Source organism: Protopterus annectens, chromosome 2.part0, assembly GCF_019279795.1.
Source record: "Protopterus annectens isolate FY-2018-M chromosome 2.part0, PAN1.0, whole genome shotgun sequence".
Classification (NCBI taxonomy): domain Eukaryota; kingdom Metazoa; phylum Chordata; order Ceratodontiformes; family Protopteridae; genus Protopterus; species Protopterus annectens.
Window position 1 is genome coordinate 1,272,690,733 of NC_056728.1, and position 21,465 is coordinate 1,272,712,197.

Genomic DNA, 21,465 nt, shown 5'->3' on the forward strand with positions numbered 1-21,465 from the left:
CTGTGTGGTTAGATAAATATTGCATTTATATAAATGTGATATATGCTTCCTGTTCAGCTGTTTCTTTGCCTTTAGGATTTGTAGTACACATTGGTGATAACTGGATAGTTGTTTGCAAAGCAGTTATTTCTTATATTTTATGCTTTGTGCTATATATATATTACAAATGCTTGCATGGAAAGCCAAATATGTGATTGATGTGATGAATTGATTGATTGATTGATTGATTGGCTGATTTCACTTATTAATGATTTGTTATCTTTAAATTCATTTATTGGTCAGGTTTTTTTATTTCATCAAAGCCTTGAATAAAAGTTCTGTAATGGTGAATTTGCATGTGGTTTGAACAAGGTGGCCATTTTGTTACAGGACCTAAACTGGGACACTTAAGCTGTAGCCTATTTGTAGCCCTACAGTAATCCCTGCGCCCTACATGTGGAACATGCCTTGCAACACTAAATTCAAAAATTCTGGGGGACATCTTTACAAAAATAGGGACAGATTTAAATTTTAAATATTGCTTTTCTAACCTTAGAAAGTTGCTAGAATAACAGGATTTTGTATTGGCATGTATTTTCTGAAGGATATGAAGTCTACAACTCAGAAGTATGACATTATTTAGTTGGTTCAGTCCTCAGTGATTTACCAAAAAAACAAAAATTTTATGAGGATCAGATGTAGACCAAAAATATGAGGCAAAAATCTGGATATTCCGGACATTTGAGAGGTATGCGATGCACCGAGGGAAATGACTATATGGGTAGTTTGCTGAGAAAATCATTTTCTTCTCTGTTCATTACCAGTGTGTCTGTTACACAGAACACATTCTATGGAATCCACATGGTGTGATACTGGGCGAGGAAGGGTCACAGAGCAGTAAATAATGGGGGAACAAAGGACCAAAAATAGGGCCACTTTTTAAATATTGCTTTTACAAACTTAGAAAGTTGATAGAATAACAGGTTTTGCATTAGTTCACATTTTCTGAAAGATATTAAGTCTGTTTGTCTATATTTTCTGACTTAAACAGTCAATCATTTGCCAACTGTTTTCCAGAAAAACATAATTTTATGAGAAATGGACCAAAAATATGAAGCAAAAATCTGGACATTCTGTGAAAATCTGTACAGTTAAGAACATAACTCTCTAGAAGCATTTAGAGTGTATTTTAATAAACTCAATAGTCAAGAAAATAAAGTGGAATCAAGTGAAGCACTTAGAAAATTCCTTAAGGAAAATATAATACTAAGACTATCAGATGAACACAGAAATATCATAGATAAAGATATAACTATGACAGAAATTAAAGTATAAATCAAGAAACTAAAATTAAACAAAGCCCCAGGTAATTATAATATGACACCAGTGATGCTTAAACTTTCTAATAATGCTTTAAATCTATTACAAAGTATGTTCACATCAATTAAAGAAGGCAATAAATGCCCTCCTTCTTGGAAATACACTCAGGCATCACCAATTTTGAAACAATATAAAAAACCTGATGAGTATACCTCATATAGATCCATAAGTTTATTAAATATAGATTATAAAATATTTGACAGTTCATGCAAACAGAATAAAACAAATTTTGCTGTTATTGATAGAGAGCAATTTACAATATAAAGATAATTTTGACCCTTATTGATTTTATAAACAAAACAAAAAATAAAATGAATGTCATTTGCCTAGATATTAACAGTGTGTTCGATTCCATGAATTGGGATTACCTTTGACTTGCACTGTTGGAGTATGGATTTTTGAAAAATTTTACCTCACTAATAAGGTCTCTTTATGACATATCTTCAGTGTACATAAAATAGGATCCTGTTTGTTGGAGCCTATTACCATTACAAAAGGTACAAAACAGGGTTGTCCACTTTCTCGTTTGTTATTCGCATTAGTAATAGAATCATTGGCAAATTTCATATATGCAAACCCAAACATTCAAGGAATTCAGCTAGATACTGACAGTGAGTTAAAGATTCAACTATTTGCAGACAACATTTTATTGACTTTAAAAGAAGATAATAATACACTAAAAGAAATATGGAAAGCAACAAAACAGTTTAAGAATATTTCTGGACAATCATTTAATGAAAATAAAACCAGTATGTTACTAATAAAGATGACCAAAGAAGCATTAAATAAAAAAAAATATTATAAATATCTATCTAGAAATTATACAATCAAGTACTTAGGAGTTAAAATTACAAATTACATAAATACAACAGTGCAACTAAACTATAAAGAAATTTTGGATAATATCAAAGAACTTATACAAAAATTGAATAAGCTATTTTTACCATGGAGGAAAGACTATATATAATTAAAATGATTATATTCCTGAAAATTATGTATTTTATACAAGCTTACTCGCTACCTCCACCAAAATCATATTTAAAGCAATTTGAAGGGTTAATAATGAAATTCTTATGGTATCCTAAAAAAATAGAGTTGCCCTAAGACATCATTTTGACAAATGGGAAGAAAGTGGAATAGGCTTACCAGATTTAGAAGGATATATAGTTTCTCTATGGTTAAACAAAGAATATACTTCCAAATGGAAACTATTACATGAAAAAATCTGTTTAAAAACCACTCATAATGCAATAAATAAATAAATGTATGGAAATAGTACCAAATAGCTTACTTTGGTTATTGAAGGGATATATGGCAACAGGGAAACACAAAAATCTTCTTCTTCTTCTTTTGGCTTTTTCCCGGTTAGGGGTTGCCACAGCGGATCATCTGTCTGCTCATGATTGGCAGTGGAGTTTTATGGTGTTGAGTTGCCAGCCTGGCGCTCAACCTTCCACAGAAGGCACACACATGCACACACTCACACCTAGGGCCAATTTAGAGTGTCCAATTCACCTACTGCATGTCTTTGGGATGTGGGAGGAAACCGGAGCACCCAGAGGAAACCCAAGTGACCACAGGGAGGACATGCAGACTCCGCACAGAAGGCACCCCAGCCAAGAATCGAACCAAAGAACCTATAGCTGTGAGGCAGCAATGCTAACCACTGCACCACCATGGCCCCCCAGGGAAACACAAAAATATAAATTATAAATATATTACCAATACCCTTAATTCTTTTATGCACTTTGTAAACAAAAATCCGTATATAAAAGCATGGTCCTTTTTCATATTCCCAATAGCATATACACAAAATAATGTTATAACTCAGGACTCAGTAGCAATTTAAACACTTAGTAAGAAAGGTCTAATTTACTGGCTTCAGTTGATTAACACTAATAAAGTACTAATGATAGAGCAAATTGTTAGTGAGTACAGCCTTGAAAATAATATGTTGTTAACACTGCAGGAATTAAGACAGTTTTAAACAAACAAGCAATAATACAGAAGTCCGTTAGGGAAAAGGTTCCTAAGTTCATAGAGCAGTTAATAATGCTGATGGTATTTCACACAAATGGGAAAGAAATTTTTATCAGTATTGTACAAATTAATTAAAGAAACAACAGCTCATAATAAACAAAATGTATGGAAATACTATGAAACAGTTAATGGTAAAATACCAGATAAAGATAAAAAACTACTTTTTACATCTCCAAAACTAACATTTTTATCACTATACTGGCAACTTTTCACATGGCAGTTTATACATAGAACATACTTAACACCACACAAATTAAAACTAATGCATAATAAAGAAAATAGATGTTGGAGGTGTAAATCACAATCAATAGCCAATTGACAACATATATTCTATGAATGCCATTTATTTAAACAATATTGAGAAAGTATTAACTATTTGTTACAGGCACTGTTCACTGATCATTTCTAACTTACAAAATCTCTGGTTTTGTTAAATACACCTGTGCTGTCTTGGGTTCTGAGGCAAAAATATGTAATCTTGTGGACTCTCCTTGCTATTGAAAGGAAAAATATTGCACAGAACTGGAAAGCTGTAACTCCTCCCAATTTTAAACATTTCAAGAATATGGTTTTATCAGTCTCGCAGTTGGAACTAAAAACAATCAAGGAAAGAACAGAATTACCTACTTCCTTAAGCATTGCCAAAGAAAATCAAGTGCTGAAAACAGAAGACTGTAATAAATTATAATCTTATTCAAAGATACATTCAAGAAAAAAAGTTTTTCAAGTATAGACATCATATGTAAATAGTTGGTTTTGTCACGTTTGTTTTTGGAATTGTTTCTCCACTTTAAGCTTCGACTATGTAAATATTTCTTTGATATACATACTGTATATATGTTTATATTTCTGAAAATCAATAAAAATGTATTCAGTAAAAAAAAAAAAAGTGCATACCTCTCACCTTTCCAGCACAAGAAATCTGGACAAAGCCAAAAATAATGGGGTGATAAAGGCTCAAAAATAGGGACAAATTTTAAATGTTGCTAATATAGACTTAGAAAGTTGCTAGAATAAAAGGTGTTGTGTTGACATGAATTACCTGAAAGATATGATGCTCAAATATCTGTAATTATTTAGTGACTTCAACCCTTAATGACTTGGAAAATCACATGTTGTATGAGGAAAAGACTTTAAATACGAGTCAAAAATCTGGACATTCTGTGAAAATCTGTACAGTTGAGAAGTTTGGTTAAGAGGTATGATAGAGAGAGAGTGACAGACTGTGTGTGTGTGTGAGAGATTGGGAGAGAGTGAGAGCGATGTGTGAATTAATGCATATATGAATGAGGGAGTGACTGTGTGTGTGACAGATTGAGAGTGAGAGTGATCGTGTGTGAGTGAATGCATGTATGAGAGATGGAAGTGACTTTGTGTGTGTGTGTGTGTGTGTGTGTGTGTGTGTGTGTGTGTGTGTGTGTGTGCGTGTGTGTGATCGGGAGAAAGTAAGAGCGATTGAGCAAGATTGTGTGTGTGAGAGAGAGTGAAGAGTGACAGCGAGAGTGCGATCCCCTGGCAGTGATTAAGATGTTTGTGCATACCTCTCAACCCCTTACAGCAAGAAATATGGACAAATCTATAAATAATATGTGTGCGTGAGTGTGTGTGTGTGTGTGTGTGTGTGTGTGTGTGTGTGTGTGTGTGTGTGTGTGTGTGTGACAGAGAGAGAGAGAGAGAGAGAGAGAGGGTGAGAGCGATCCCTGGCAGCAGCATCAAGAGGTTTGCATACCTAACAGTTTCTGCAACACTTATTTTATTTCATTTAAATTTGTTTTGGGAGGGCAAATAAACATTTGCTAAAGTAATTCACTCTGCCATCCAATAGACACAGATCAACACGTCCCTGCCCAGCTTATATTATTCTTTTTGGACTACTAAAGGAGCTCTTCTTCTTATCATGGATATAACTCTCCCACCACCTGCCTTGTCTATATTCTGACTGTGGACCTAACAGAATCTTTTGTCGTCCACGAAACTGCCTGAAGTTTTTGTTTTGGTTCACTCACTGAAGCAGCACTATGAGTACCGGAAACCATTCAGACTAAACCAGGACATTTCCACGTCCCAAAGACAATGTTTGTGATTCCGGGACAGAGACTTCCAAACCGGGACTGTCCTGGAAAAACTGGGATGGTTTGTCACCTTGGGTTTGAATCTTAAATAGCAAGTACAATGTCTGGAAGGTGACATGAGGGCATGTGGTGTAAAGGAACTCATGACTGGAATGGGCTTCAAAGTACAGCGGATACTGTTTCTGTAGCCTTTAAGTCTCCTTGAGAAAATATCATGCATATTGTTAAACAGTAAATGAAAAAAACAAGGTTAACTTATCCGGGACTTGGCATCTTTTTGTCTTTTTGTTATGTTATACATAACTCATAACTATGACAGAGTCCCTTTTCTAGAGATTCTGATTCCAGTCAAAGTTTGGTATGCTCACCATGTATTAAAATGTCAATCAGTGATTTACATATCACAAACTGTGGTGGTGGTGCTGTGGTAGCGTTGTCGCCTCACAGTAAGACGTTGTCCTGTTCGATCCTCAGCTAAAGCGTCTTCTGTGTGGGGACATGCGTGAATGGGTGTACCTTCGTTGAAGGTTGTGCATCAGGGCTGGCAACTCGGTACGTAAAAATCTACTGCCAATCATTAGCGGACCAGAGTTCCACTGTGGCGACCCCTAACCTGGAAAAGCCAAAAGATACAACAACAACAACAACAACAACAACCAGCAGCAAAAATCCAGAGTCAAAACTTATTCACAATGTAATATACTAGATAAATGTGTAAGTCTGCCAATGAAAGCACAGAGACAGACTTTTGTAATGATTACTCAGTGTATTTGTCAAATTGTCTAATGCAAGTAGAAGAATAAGGTTAATATTACTGTGAATCAGCACCTCTTGACTTCCATGTTGAAGAAACATTATCAAATATGATTAGTGATTGAGACGTGTTACCAGTCCGATCTGATTACATGTTTATGTGTACCTCTGCCCTTTCAAAACACTCATTCATGGCATCACTATTGTGTAGTTACATGAATTATCATGCTGCTGATGTTATATACTCCCCAATATTAAGTACTATTTAAACATGGTCCATATGAATGTAAGTATTTTAATATGGTTAATAGATTGAAAGTAAAAATACTGCACCTAGCTAGCAAGGAGTTTTAATTCCTCTTATGCAGATTTTCCAGATGTTTTCACTGCAGTGTTATGGCTAGACACAGGTAAACAGAAGATTAGTTACATTTGCTTATGCTTCAGAAATGATCTTAGTGATGCACTTTTCTAGGTGAAGACATCGGTGAAGAAGATGCTGGCATCATTGACAGATTCCCCGATATGTGCAGAGGCCCTGCGAGTCTATCTGATTGTACCTGAACTGATACGTTTGCTTGATGAAGAATATGATATTAGTTTATTGACTGACCTTTTATCAAATGCCATCTTAAATCTCAAGAAAGACAAGCGAAAGATGTTTGGTAAGAAAACTGTTATGCTCTTTGTAAATTCTTATGTATTTTATTGCAGTAATATTTACTCAGGATGAAATTATGACTTACAGTTTACTAAAAAGTATTCAGCGATGTGCATGCAAGGAAAGATGAATTAGGCTAAAAACATAGGCAATGTTTTTCATACCAGTCCACCAAATGCACATTGTCTATGCCAAAAAGGACCTGCACTTGGTGTTGTATGTTGGCAGAGGTGCTCTACAAAAAAAGTAACTTATGTCAGTGAAAGGTTCAGTACCCTTAACAAACTCCTGTTATTGTTTTATCAAGCATGACTTGGAGTGTGGGATAAAGATGAATGTACCATTCACAGTACAACAGATCACATTAATCAGAATGCTGATATTTAAGTGTTTATTACTCATTTTTACTAGATTATCCAGGCTAGCCAGTGAATCTTGAGAAATGAGTCCTGTGGATGGATTTGGGGGCAAGAAGCACTATCTGTTCAATGCAGTTTGTGTTGCAGAGAACAAAGGAAATTAGATAACTAAACATGAATGAAATACTTGTCTAAACCTTCACCTCTCAATGAAATGCTATGCATAGTGTCAAAGTTTGCATAATGTTAATGTGTCTTATACTGGACATTAATAACGCTCATCCTTCATAGAAATAGCATTTACCTTTTCTCTGGTGATCTCATTACCAGTTTCCATATATAACAAAGTCACCTTTTGGACTAACGTGCAGTTTTGTTCTTCCTGGTTGAGTAGTAACCTTACCTTTATCAGTGACATCTCCCATATTGTAGCATGCAACATTTCCTGGTGGGTTACTGGATCCACAACCCCCGTAGAAAGTGTCATGATATAGAATAAATGGTTATGAAGGCTGTCATGTCTGTTACCGTTTCCATGACATAACGGCCTTCATAACAATCTACTCTATGTCATGACCGAGAAATAGTAACGAGAGAGACAGAGACAGATCGCCTTTTAGATGATATCACCATTAGCTGCAGTCTGCCATGTTGTGGGGCAGGAAAAAGACAGAGACAAACCTCAAATAAAAGAGAGATAAATGCATATACGTATGAGAAAGAGAACAAAGAGAGCAAGAACTGCAGGTTTTAACTGTTTTAGTTTGTAAAAGGCTGAATTCTCATGAGAGGAAGTATTTATTATAAACACACATTTGTGTGTGTGTGTGTGTGTGTGTGTGTGTGTGTGGGCGCGTACATATTATAAATATATATTTATAAGTTTCATTACATTTTCCGAATGACATTTTATTGAACAGCATGTGTCAATGCAAGTTTTGTCGAATATATTTTGAGAACCATTCAATGAAAGGGAGATTCTCCTTTTCTCCAATGTTCTATTACTGTTCTCTTCACTGTAGTGTGATCTCAGATTTGGTATATTTAGTTGTAGGGGTTTGATTCTGATTCCTGATATATTTTTGTTTTAGTTTTTTTTTTTTTTTTTTTAATTTCGAGATTCCACAACCTCGAGGTTTTCATTGTCGGTATTTAGAATGTTGGGATTTTGGAATTTTGAAATTACAAAGTGGACCCATATCTACTGTATATATACATACACACATCTGTGTATCTGTATGTGTGTATATAATATATATATATATATATATATATATATATGTATGTATAAAATGTACACACACACACACACACACACACACACACACACACACACACACACACACACAGGGGAGAGAATATTGTATCAGGAATTTCCAAATACAATTTTGGTTGAAACTTGGAATATCAATCAAAACTCACAGAATCACAACTCACTGAAACTGCAAAACATGCTTTAACATGGGTCTGGTTGGGGGGGGCAGGTGCATGTTTGTGTTTTTCACACTCAATGAATTGTGCTTAAGTATTTTTTTTTAACAAGAAACATCTTTATTCAATTATCATGTACAGTGGATATAAAAGGTTAACACAACCCTGTTAAAATGCCAGGTTTTTGTGATATAAAAAAATGAGACCACAATAAGTCATTTCAAAACTTTTCCCACCTTTAATATGACCTATAGCCTTTACAATTCAACTGAAAAACAAACAAATCTGTTAGGGGAAAAAATATAATAAAATAAAAAATGTGCAATAAGCTGGTTGCATAAGTGTGCACACCCTTAAACTAATACTTTGTTGAAGCACGTTTTGATTTAATTACAGCATTCAGTCTTGTTGGGTACACATCTGCTATCAATTAAAGTGACTCTGATTAACCCCAAATAAAGTTCAGCTGTCCTAGTAGGATTTTCCTGACATTTACTCAGTTGCCTGCTACAGCAAAAGCCATGGTTCACAGAGAGCTTACAAACCATCAAAGGGATGTCATTTTTGAAAGATGTCAGTCAGGAGAAGGGTACAAAAAAATTTCCACAGCATTGGATATACCATGGAACACAGTGAAGACAATCATCAAAAAGTGGAGAAAATATGGGACAACAGTGACGTTGCAAATAACTGGATGTCCCTCCAAAATTCATGAAAAGACAAGATGAAAACTGATCACGGAGACTGCCAAGAGACCTACAGCAACACTGAAGGAGCTGCAAGAATTTCTGGCAAGTACTGGTTGTGTTCTACATGTGACAACAATCTCCCATATTCTCCATATGTCTGGACTATGGGGTAGGGCTGTAAGACAGAAACCTTTTCTTATACAGAAAAACATACAGGCCCAGATAAAATTTACAAAATAATACATCACGTCTTCCAAAAGCATGTAAGAAAATGTATTATGGTCTGATGAGATCAAGGTTGAACGTTTTGGCCACAATTCCAAAGAGTACGTTTGGCGCAAAAAAAACTCTTTGCATCACCAAAAGAGCACCAGCCTCATGGTGAGGCACGGTGGTGGCAGTATCATGCTTTGGGGTTGCTTTTCTTCAGTTGTAACTGTGGCTTTAGTCAAGGTGGAGGGAATTATGAATAGTTCCAAATACCAGTCACTTTTGGCCCAAAACCTTCAGGCGTCTGGTAGAAAACTAAAAATGAAGAGGAATTTTACCTTTCAAGACGACAATGACCCCAAGCATACATCCAAATCAACAAAAGAATGGCTTCACCAGAAGAAAATTAAAGTTTTGGAATGGCCCAGCCAGATCCCAGACCTAAATCCATTAGAAAATCTGTGGGTGACCTGAAGAGGGCTGTGCACAAGAGATGCCCTCACAATCTGACAGATTTGGAGCGCTTTTGTAAGGAAGAGTGGGCAAATATTGTGAAGTCAAGATGTGCCATGCTAATAGACTTGTACCTAAGAAGACTGCTGATGTAATTAAATCAAAAGGTGCTTCAGCAAAGTATTAGTTTCAGGGTGTGCACACTTATGCAAATAGCTTATTGTACATTTTTTATTTTTTTTATATTTTTTCCCCTAACAGATTTGTTTGTTTTTCAATTGAATTGTACAGGTTATAGGTCACGTTAAAGGTAGGAAAAGTTTTGAAATTCTTTATTGTGGTCTCATTTTTTTAATATCACAAAAACCTGGCATTTTAACAGGGGTATGTACACTTTTTATATTTACTATATGACATAGGCAATCTTATATTTATATACTATCTTCTCTACTTCTATTAAAGTTGGTTTAGAGTTTGATTTCCAATTTCTAGTAATTACTTGATATTATGGACCTGTTCAGCAAACGTAGATGCAGTCTAATCCTCTCCTCCCTTACAGACGCCATCTGTGATACCATCTCTCTTCTTTTTTTGTCTGGAACACACATCTTGTAGCCTGAGTGATAAGTTAAAACACTACCCTGATAGCATGCACCTTTAAATAAGTGTTTCAGTTGGTAGAGTGAGCTTTAGCTCTGCGGAATCTCTCTTAGCTGGAGAACTATACCCAGCCAGAATTTTCCCCTGAAAATAGTCAACCAAAGAACTGTTGCAAGTACATAATCCTGATAGCGTGCACCTTGAAGTAAGTATTTCAGCTGGCAAAATGAGCATTAGCTGTGCATAATAACTCCTAGCCAGACACCTACACCCATGCCAAAATAGTAAGTAAAAAATAGTAAGTAAATAACTGATGCAAATGCATATGTGAGAGCATTATTTAAAATCACCTAACAGACACCCAATAAATGAACATAGTGAGAGTACAGACTCAATGTAAAGTAATATAGTGCATGCTATAAGCAGATGTAACAGCCCAATACACTAAACTCTCCAGCTTAAAAACTACAACAAAATCAAGTGTCTTACTTGCTGTGATGCCCATGCACTGGCCCAGTAATCAAGGAGCCTCAATCCTCACCACTAGCACCAGTGAGGGGTGCGCACATTGGGGGGATAACAAGTACACACACACAGTAAAGTACAATTTCCCTTAAGAGCACACCGAGATCACAGTCATTCTGGGGTTGGTTTCTCCCTTTCTCTCAAGATCCCCAATAAGACTCCCCACTGGCACAGGTATAAGGTCCAGATCTCAGCCTCCTGGTCAGGTTAAAACCTCCAGCACCCTCTCTGTCCAACCAGTGTTTTGTGTCCCTGCCCAAGTAGCTGACACACACACACTTTAAGATTTGATTTATATACAAACACACAGACACTCCTGGGGAAGGCTGGCACAGGTTCTCCAGCTGTGCCGCCTTTCTGCCCAGACTATAAGGTAGTACCAACTGCCACCAACCACAAATATCAGCTACTATAAGGCTCTTCTCAAAGGGTGACCAATTTCATTGTGTTATGTTACTGTTATCCAAATAGTAAGTGTGACTGAGCAGCAAGACTATTGGAGTGGTGTGGAAAGTATCACCAAATACATGCAAGTCCTCTACAGCTTAAATTATCTGTACATAAAACAGCCACAGTTTAAAGGTTTAAAAATATTTAATAATAAATAATAAAGACATAAGACAGATTTCATCAATTCAACACAGTGCTAATCGAGAGTTCAGAAAATCACAGGAACTTTAAAACAATATTGTAGGATACATGTAGAAAACAGCTAGACTAATCTGGCTAAATTCCTATCTAACTCTAAGAGAAATACTAAGTTCTAAATAACTTTACTTACAGACCAAGTGCCTGGTGAATTGTTGTCAGATCTAGATCAAGATACAAAATGCTCAGTCTTTCTCTCTGAGAAAGACTTACATTGATAATACACAGTACTGCTGAGTCATTTCATATTGCATCATTTTTATCAATTCTCCTTTAATTCCCAGGCTAACAGAAACTCAAAATTTACATTTCTTTGTAAGCTGCACCTGGCCAGGAAGCCACAGCAATACAAGATAATTTTACATGTAAAATCTAGCAATTATCTCTGTCTTAATAACAATAGAAAAAATTTGCTAGACCAGACATACTGTCTCCTAGCTTGAGATCAAACACAGTTGTAATTCTTTACTTAACAGCTTTCTTCCAACAGGGTGCACTGTGGTTACATTTTTGAAGTTCAGCATATTACACAGTTTTCTTACATTTACTTGTTTGTAAAACAAGCTTGTGGATTACATTAATATTTACAGTGACATAGAATTATCTCCATAATTGTATCTAGCTGGGCTGGCAGCCTTCACATATCCCCCCTCCAAGAACAGAACTCAAGCTAGATTTCAAGTGACCCTTGAGAAACATTGCTTGAGAAGGTTAGGTTTATCTGTGTATACCTTACCCCATTCCCTGTCTTGAGAGCCCATCTGCATTGGCATTGCTAATCCCGCTGTGGTGCTGCACTGACATATATGCTTGCAACCCTAGGCTCCATCTTAGCAACTTGAGATTTTGCTGGTGGACTCAATGTAACCATGTTAGGGGATTGTGATCTGTAACTACAGTGAATTTCCTTCCATACAGATAAGGCTGAAGTTTCTGCAGTTCCCGCACTATGGCTAGACATTCCTTTTCTACAGCTGCATAGCATTCCTCCCTGGGTTGGAGCCTATGACTGAGATAAACTATTGGGTGCTCTTCTCCCTCTGAAGAAATCTGGCAAAGTACAGCCGCCACCCCATGGTTCAAAGTATTCACCTGCACAACAAATTATTTGCTGTAATCTGGACTGGCTAACACAGGGGGTCTGCCCAAAGCTTCTTTAAGCTTATGGAATACCTTCTCACATGCTGGAGTCCACACTACCTTATCTGGCTTGTTTTTCCTTGTCAGGTCTGTGAGGGGAGCAGCTATGGTACTATGACTGGGGATGACATTTCTGTAGTACCCTGCTGTCCCTAAGAATGCCCTCACCTTGTTTTTGGTAACAGGTGCAGGCCATGCCTGAATGGCTTCCACTTTGGCAGGTTCTGGCCTGATCTTACCACTCCCCACTCTATGTCCTCTGCCATACCCACCTGACATTTGCTCAGCTTAATGGTCAACCCTGCCCTCTGTACTCTGCCCAGCACCTCCCTAACATGTTGAAGGTGCTCTTGCCAGGAATGGCTGTAGATGGCAGTATAATCTAGGTAAGCAAGGGCAAACCCTCCTGGTAGGATATGATCTGCCAGCCTCTTGAAAGTTGCTGGGGCATTTTTCATCCCAAAGGGCATCTTTGTGAACTCATATAAGCCGAATTGAGTCACAAAGGCTGACCTCTCTCTAGCACTGAGAGTCAAGGGCACCTGCCAGTAACCCTTGGTAAGATCAATGGTGGTAAGTTACCTAGCTCTATCCAGCTGCTCTAGGGCTTCATCTGTCCTACACATGGGGTAAGCATCTGACTCTGTGTGACTATTTAATTTCCTGTAGTCCACACAAAACCTGGTGCTGCCATCCTTCTTTCACACCAGCACCACTGGGGAGGCACAGGGACCTTTGGACTCTTGAATTACCCCTAGTTCCAACATTTCCTGTATCTCCTCCCTCAGAATCTGTCTGATTCTCTCAGGCACTTTGTAAGGGGCCTGCCTAATAGGCCTTTGGGGTCCTGTATCCACCTGGTGCTGCACCAGGTGGGTGCACCCTGGTTTCTCAGTGAACATGTCCTCAAACTCCTGTAACACTGCTCGGCTTTGTTGAATCAGGGTAGGAGATAGCTGCTGCCTACCACTGAGGTTTCAGTCTGAGTCTCACTGAGGAGATCAGATACCAGATCTCCCCCAGTCTCCTCCGGCATTCCACTGCAAATACTGAGCACAAGGGCCTCCTTATCATGGTAAAGTTTCATCACGTTAACATGGTACAATTTGTGCCCCTGCCTAGCAGTTCTACCATGTAGTTAACATCACTGACCTTCCGTTCAACCTTGTAGGGTCCTTCCCAAGCTGCTTGCAGCTTGTTGTGTCTGACAGGAATGAGAATCATTACCTCTTCCCCTATAGCATACTCTCTAGCACGAGCATTCCTGCCATACCAGACCTTTTTCTGTTGTTGGGCTTCTGCCAGGTTCTCCTGGGCCAAGCCTATGAGTTCCCTGAGCCTTGTCCTGAGGTATAGGACATATGCCACAACAGACTCCTGGTGAGATTCGCTCACCTTCCCACTCATCATGAATTAAATCTAGAGGCACCCTCACCCTATGCCCATACAACAACTCAAAGGCTGAAAAACCTGTGGATTCTTGGGGAACCTCTCTGGAAGCAAACAACAAGTGGGGAAAATATTTGTCCCACTCCCTCTTAAACTAGTCTGCAAATGCCTGTAGTATGGACTTGAGTGTAGAGTTTAACCTCTCAACAAAATCATTACTCTGGGGATGGTAGAGGGTGGTCTTCAGGTACTTCACCCCACAGGACTTCCACAAACAAGCCAGCAGGTCTGACATAAAATTCGCACCTCTGTCAGTCAGTATTTCTTCTGGAAAACCTACCCTGCTGAAAACGTCTAACAAAGCATTTGCCACCTTTTCCGCCTCAGTTGAGGACAAAGCCACTGCCTCAGGGTATCTTGTAGCATAATCGACTACCACTAGGATATACTTTTTCCCTGTGGAGTTTGGGGTACTCAGTGACCCTACAATATCCATAGCTACCCTCTGAAATGGCTCCTCAATCACAGGCAAAAGCATCAAAGGAGCCTTAACCTTGTCTCCTGCCTTACCTATCTTTTGGCAATGCTCACAGGTCCTGCAGTACCCTGTTACATCTCTGGAAACTCCAGGCCAATCGTAGTTCTGAATAATATGTCTCTTGGTACATTTTATGCCCATATGACCTGCAAAAGGAATATCATGGGCTATGGCTTCTTCTTCTTTCAGCTGCTCCCATTAGGGGTCGCCACAGCAGATCATCTTTTTCCATTTGTTTCTGTCCTTAACATCTTGCTCTATCACACCAACCACCTGCATGTCCTCTCTCACCACATCCATAAACCTTATCTTAGGCCTTCCTCTTTTCCTGTTACCTGGCAGCTTCATCCTTAGCATCTTTTTCCCAATATACACTGCATCCCTCCTCAGCACATGTCCAAACCAACGTAATCTTGCCTCTCTGACTTTGTCTCCAAACCTTCCAACCTGGGCTGACCCTCTAATATACTTATTCCCAATCCTGTCCACCCTCATCACACCCAGTGCAAATCTTAACATCTTTAACTCTGCCACGACCAGCTCTGACTCCTGCCTTTTTGTCAATGCCACTGTCTCCAACCCATATAACATAGCTGGTCTCACTACCCTCTTGTAGACCTTCCCTTTCACTCTTACTGGTACTCATCTGCACAAATCACTCCTGACACTCTTCTCCACCCACTCCATCCTGCCTGTACTCTCTTCTTCACCTCTTCCATGCTCACCATTACTCTGAATTATTGATCCCAAGTATTTAAACTCATCCACCTTTGCCACCAATACTCCCTGCATCCTCACCATTCCTCTATCCTCCCTCTCATTCACACACATATATTCTGTCTTAGTCCTGCTGATCTTCATTCCTCTTCTCTCTAGAGCATATCTCCACCTCTCCAGGGTCTCCTCCACCTGTTCTCTACTCTCACTACAGATCACAATGTCATCTGCAAACATCATAGTCCATGGGGACTCCTGTCTGATCTCGTCTGTCAACCTGTCCATCACCATTGCAGATATCATAGGCTATGGCTAGAAGTGCCAAATGGTAGGCTATAGGCACTACTAACTGCTGTATCCTCTCACCTTCTAGCCCTCCCTCAGGGGTCCACTCTCTATACAGTAACCCTTTGTCCCAGTATACAGATTCCCCCTTCCCTTGAGAATCAGGTGCCTCACTAGCTACCTGCCTCAGGCCTTGTAATGTAGGGTATGAGAGCTGAGCCTGCCTCAACTCTCTCTTTGTAACCGTTCCCAGCTCCCCTTCCAAAGGAAGTCTGGCATCCTCTGACAGTGGTGCCTCACTGTCAGCCTAGGTACTACTACTCACTTCTGCCCTTGCAGCCACTCTGTCCAAGGGCCATCAGTACCAACAAGCAGTTGCGGCTCAACTTCAGTCTCACTGCTACAGGGTAGCTCCCTCCCTGAAGTAACCACCTCACCAGTCCTGTCTGCAAGTGTGCAGTCTGTATGGGTCTCCTCCAGGCTACCAGACCCCCATGCTTGTCTCCAAGCCTGCCTGCGTGTAACTGTATGAACACATTGTACTGCATTATAAAAATCATTCCCTGTCAGGACATCTACAGGGATATCCTCAAACATACCTACTTGCTGGCTTCCTTTTCCACCCTCCCAGTGAAGGTGAACCCTAGCCAAAGGTATTTGGAATGAGGTCCCTCCTAAAGCTTTGACTGGAGTAGACTGCCCAAGCAAGTAGTGCTTCACTGTAACCATTGCAGGCTTCACAATGGTTATGTCAGAGGCTGTGTCTCTCTTAACAGTGGCCTCTTTGCCATTCACTATGATAGGATATAACCTCTTGTGGTTGTTTGGTACCCTTGTTGTCTCAAGACAGCCTACTGTTGACATTTTGTCTTTCCCACTTACTGGCTCCCTCACCTTTTGTTCCCCACCTTGCCTCCATTGACATCTATATCCCACATTGCCCACTGGTTGCATTCAAAACATTTAAACCTAGGTCCTGGACATGTACCTGGACTAGTGGCTTCCCCTGCTACTGTCAGATTGTATTGGGGCAGTCTGGGCTGCCCACCATGGGTTACGTTAGACCCATGAGCAGCACTGGGTATCCTTTTCCTGTGCAATGATGCCCTGCTTGCCAGGTATAGGTCTCCCTTCTTCCCCAACTCATCTGAAGTAGGACATTGTCTGTCAGCTAACCAGATCCGCATGTCCTCAGGCAAAATGCTAAGGGCTTCTTCCCTCACTAAAAGGTCTGCCAGGCCTTCAAACCTGGTGACCTAACATCCACTCACCCATCTATGAAAATAAGTGCTTAGTTCAGCAACATATTCACACACACTTTCATCTGCCTTGCGTCTATGCTCAATAAACTCTTTCCTGTAAGCTTCAGGTGTTAGCTTAAAAAGTTCTAGCAAACAATTCTTAACAGCAGTATAATCAAAAAATCCACAATCGGATAATTTAGACAGCACAGTTACAGCTTTACCATGGAGTAAGGGGGTTAGGAACCGTACCCAGAGCCTTTGGTTAACATCATACTGTTTGCATACCCTCTCAAACATATGTATGAAACTATCAAAATTATCCTCCTCTGTAAACTGCGGAAGAAATTTACTGACCTTTTGTGCTTGTGGGGTCCAGTTACTCCCTTCCCTATTACCTCCATGACTCTAGCAAAGAGTCAGCATCTCCTTTGCATGCTGCCTCTGCCTCTCCTTCTTCTCAGCTTCCAGGCATAATAGTTTCTTATTCTCCTCAGCCTGTAGACCTCAGTCTCTCTGCTGCTTCTGTTTCCAAATGCCTGGCCTCCAACTCAAGTCTCTTTAGCTCCAGATGGATTTTTAAGTACTCTGCAGAAAGGTTGAGCTGTCCATTCTCTGAGTGTTGTACATCTCCACTGCAAGTCTGATCATCCTCCTAGTTGCTATTTCCTGATGCAGCTGTGACGAAAGCTGCAATTATGTCTGCCTTAGTCAGGTTTCCATGCACCAGTTCTTTAGCCTGGCACATCTCAGCCAACTGGCTCCTTGCCAGCTTTACCATACTCCTCTGCTGACATGCTTGCCTGCTCTCCCTGACTAACTAAGCTAGCAAAAGAAATATAATAATTGTGATCTGAACTCTGAATATTCATTACATGACCAATTTAGAGTACAAAAATACCTTCAGTGATCTCTGTACACAAGCTACAGGAATTCACTATCCACACCACTACAAGCCAATTAGTATGGGATGTGGCTATCTGACCACTATCAAACAATTAATATTTGATGTGGATATCCCACCACTGCCAAACAATTAATATGTGACACCCGTGCACTGACCCAGTAATCAAGGAGCCTCAGTCCTCACCACTAGCACCAGTGAGGGGTGTGTACCTTGAGGGGATAACAAGTACACACACAGTAAAGTACAATTTCCCTTAAGAGCACACAGAGATCACAGTCAGTATGGGGCTGGTTTCTCCCTCCCTCTCTCTCCAGATCCCCAGTAAGACTCCCCACTGGCACAGCTATAAGGTCCAGATCTCAGCCTAGTGGTCAAGCTAAAAACTCCAACACCCTCTCTGTCCAACCAGTGCTTCGTGCCCCTGCCCAAGTAGCTGACACACACACACACACACACACACACTTTATAAGATTTGATTTATATACAAACACACAGACACTCCTTGGGAAGGCTAGCACAGATTATCCAGCTGTGCCCCCTTTCTGCCCAGACTATAAGATAGTACCAACTGCCACCAACCAATAATATCAGCTACTATAAGGCCTTTCCCAAAGGGAGACCAGTTTCACTGTGTTTTGTTACTGTTATCCAAATAGTAAGTGTGACTGAGCAGCAAGACTATTGGAGTGGCTTGGACAGTATCACCAAATACATGCAAGTACTCTAGAGCTTAAATTATCTCTACAGAAAACAGCCACAGTTGAAAGGTTTAAACATATTTAATAATAAATAATAAAGACACAAGACAAATCTCATCAGTTCAACACAGTGCTAATTGAGAGTTCAGAAATCACATGAACTTTAAAGCAATGTTGTAGGATAGTCTAACATACATATAGAAAACAGCTAAACTAATCTGGTTAAATTCCTGTCTAACTCTTAAGAGAAATACTAAGTTCTAAATAACTTTACCTACAGAGCAAAGCAAGTGTCTGGTGAGTTGTTGTCAGATCTAGATCAAGATACAAAATGTTCAATCTTTCTCTCTGAGAAAGTCTTAAATTGATAATACCCAGTACTGCTGAGCCATTTCACATTGCATCATTTTTATCCCTTTTCCTTTAGTTCCCAAGCTAACAGAAACTCAGAAATTTGCATTTCTTTGTAAACTGCACCTGGCCAGGAAGCCATAGCAATACAAGATACGTGTACATATAAAATCTAGCAGTTATCTCTGTCTTAATAACAGTAGAAAGAATTTGCTGGCCCAGACATCCTGTCTCCAAGCTTGAGATCAAACACAGTTGTAATTCTTTATTTAACAGCTTTCTTCCAGCAGGGTGCACCATAGTTATATTTTTGAAGTTCAGCATATAACACAGTTTTCTTAAATTTAGTTTTCTTTACATTTGTAAAACAAGCCTGTGGATTACATTAATATTTTCAATGATATAGAATCATCTACAAAATTCTATCTAGCTAGGCTGGCAGACTTCACACTTGCTAGAACAGAACTCCTTCAAGCTGTACTGTCCTTTCACTTATATCTCTGTTCAAATTCCTGGCTGATTTTCTTCTAGTAATTGATTGGCTTTCTCACATCTGTCTCCTTGCCAACTTGGAATGTGCAGAATTAATAAAACTTCAGACAGACACTCAAAAATAGACTGGATCCTTACAAACCAAATAAAGTGACAAAAATAAGCTGCTGCTTTTTTTTTTTTTGTGCTATTACAGAAGAAACCTCATTCCGATTCTGCAATATATAGTTGCCGTTTTCAAGCCTATGTCTTTTATATTCAGTGTCATTATAAATGATGAGGATGCTTTGGATCTACTGCAAGTTCTCAACCCCCAAATAATGAGTTCAGTCAAGCAGTTGTTGCATGCAATTGCTCATATGCTATGTCAGGAAGTATGAGCTAATTAAGTTTGAAAGGGAAACACAGAGGGGGACTTTAGCTTTAGGGAAGGGAGGAGAACTCTAGGTTTAGGAAGTGATCAGTAGATTAGGTTTAGTGAGGAGGGGAGAGGGACTTTAGGTTTAGTAAGTGATGAGAAGTTTAGGTTTAGGGCCTGTGGGAGTTTTTAGGTTTAAGATCAGGGTTCTGGTAGGGATAGATAGTGTATTTTTACTTAACAGAGAACAAGTTAGTGGGAGTTGTAGCACATCTCAAAATGAAGTGTATCATAAGCTAATGGTAGGAGATCACTTGCAGCAGACCTGGAAGCTTTCTTTCCCACATTTGTGTGCCACCAAGTGAGGAAGGTTTATTAAAACAAGCAATGTTTAGATGTATGACTTGAAAACAGAGCTTGTTTCCTTAAAGGTTTCAAATTAGTGTATTTAGCTTGTTTTATTTATTGGTTTCCAGTGAATTTAATGATTTCTGTTGTGTCTTTTTTTTCCATTGCAGCATCATTGTTGACTGCATTCCCAACGAGTTTCTTCAAGATGTTTGTGAACTTATATCAACGGGTGTCCAAGCAGTGTTTCCAAAAGACAATGGAGAAATACAGTGAAAAGAATATAAAACAATTGAAAATGATTTTGCACATACTTCAGAGCTTTTACCAGGTAGGTAGCCTACCAAAATACTACTCAAAGGTCAAATGTCTGGTCCTGAAGATATATCCCATAATCCCATATCTGGGGGGACAACTGACCACTCAGACCAGTTCTATTTCCCATGCATATTCCACCACTACAGACCAGCATATTTGCCACTTGTCAGTACTACCAGCTTCCTGTGAGACTTTAATGGCACTAACATAAGAACAGGTGCAGTCAAGCATACACTGTGTAAATCATAATGAACAAATTAATTTCTGAGGAGACAGCATTTTGCCTTTCTTGAGGACAGCAAGCCTCTCATTTCAAGCATATAAACAGAAAGAGGGTGTGTGAGCTAGGAAAGAAGCTACCTGCATTCATAGTAATAGATGTTTGATATTTTACTAGCTATTCAAGTGCAGACCTCTGGCACAAGTACTGGAATGTTATGTGTTTCACTTTTAATCACATATTTGTAATACTTACATCTTTACACACCAAAGAACACAGGGAAGTTTGGGGACATAGGGACAGAAGTTTGGTATACAAATCAAAATTTTCTGACTACAATCCTGAATCTGATAAGTCACAGATGTCCACTGCAGTCAAATGGTTGGTTTTGTGCTTTACATACTGCTACATATGTGTGTGTGTGTGTGTGTGTGTGTGTGTGTGTGTGTGTGTGTGTGTGTGTGTGTGTGTGTGTGTGCACAAAGGTGTCAAAACTCTGAAATTTGGTGTTCATTTCTATAACTTTGACTATGTCTCTGGATATAAGTTTTTGATGGGTAGGACCAGTCTTCCATATACAGTTGTTATATCTTTTGGCAGCCTACTGCCAAGTATCTTGTGCCCAATATTTTATTTTGACAGGCTGATAGCCCTCTCTATACA

At 39.2% G+C, this 21,465-nt stretch overlaps 1 protein-coding gene across 3 annotated transcripts in view; it reads left to right on the forward strand.

The window, feature by feature from the left end:
* Nucleotides 1–21,465, forward strand: part of LOC122793445 (probable E3 ubiquitin-protein ligase HERC4) — a 1,684,714-nt gene that overhangs the window by 331,944 nt on the left and 1,331,305 nt on the right. For 2 of the 3 annotated variants that reach the window (XM_044061443.1, XM_044061444.1), the window contains exons 12-13: nucleotides 6,700–6,889; nucleotides 20,435–20,595. The exons of the other annotated variant lie outside the window; for it this stretch is intronic. In XM_044061443.1, the coding sequence (XP_043917378.1) occupies nucleotides 6,700–6,889; nucleotides 20,435–20,595 (351 nt within the window). The remainder of the gene's footprint in view (nucleotides 1–6,699; nucleotides 6,890–20,434; nucleotides 20,596–21,465) is intronic. 3 annotated transcript variants of the gene reach the window in all.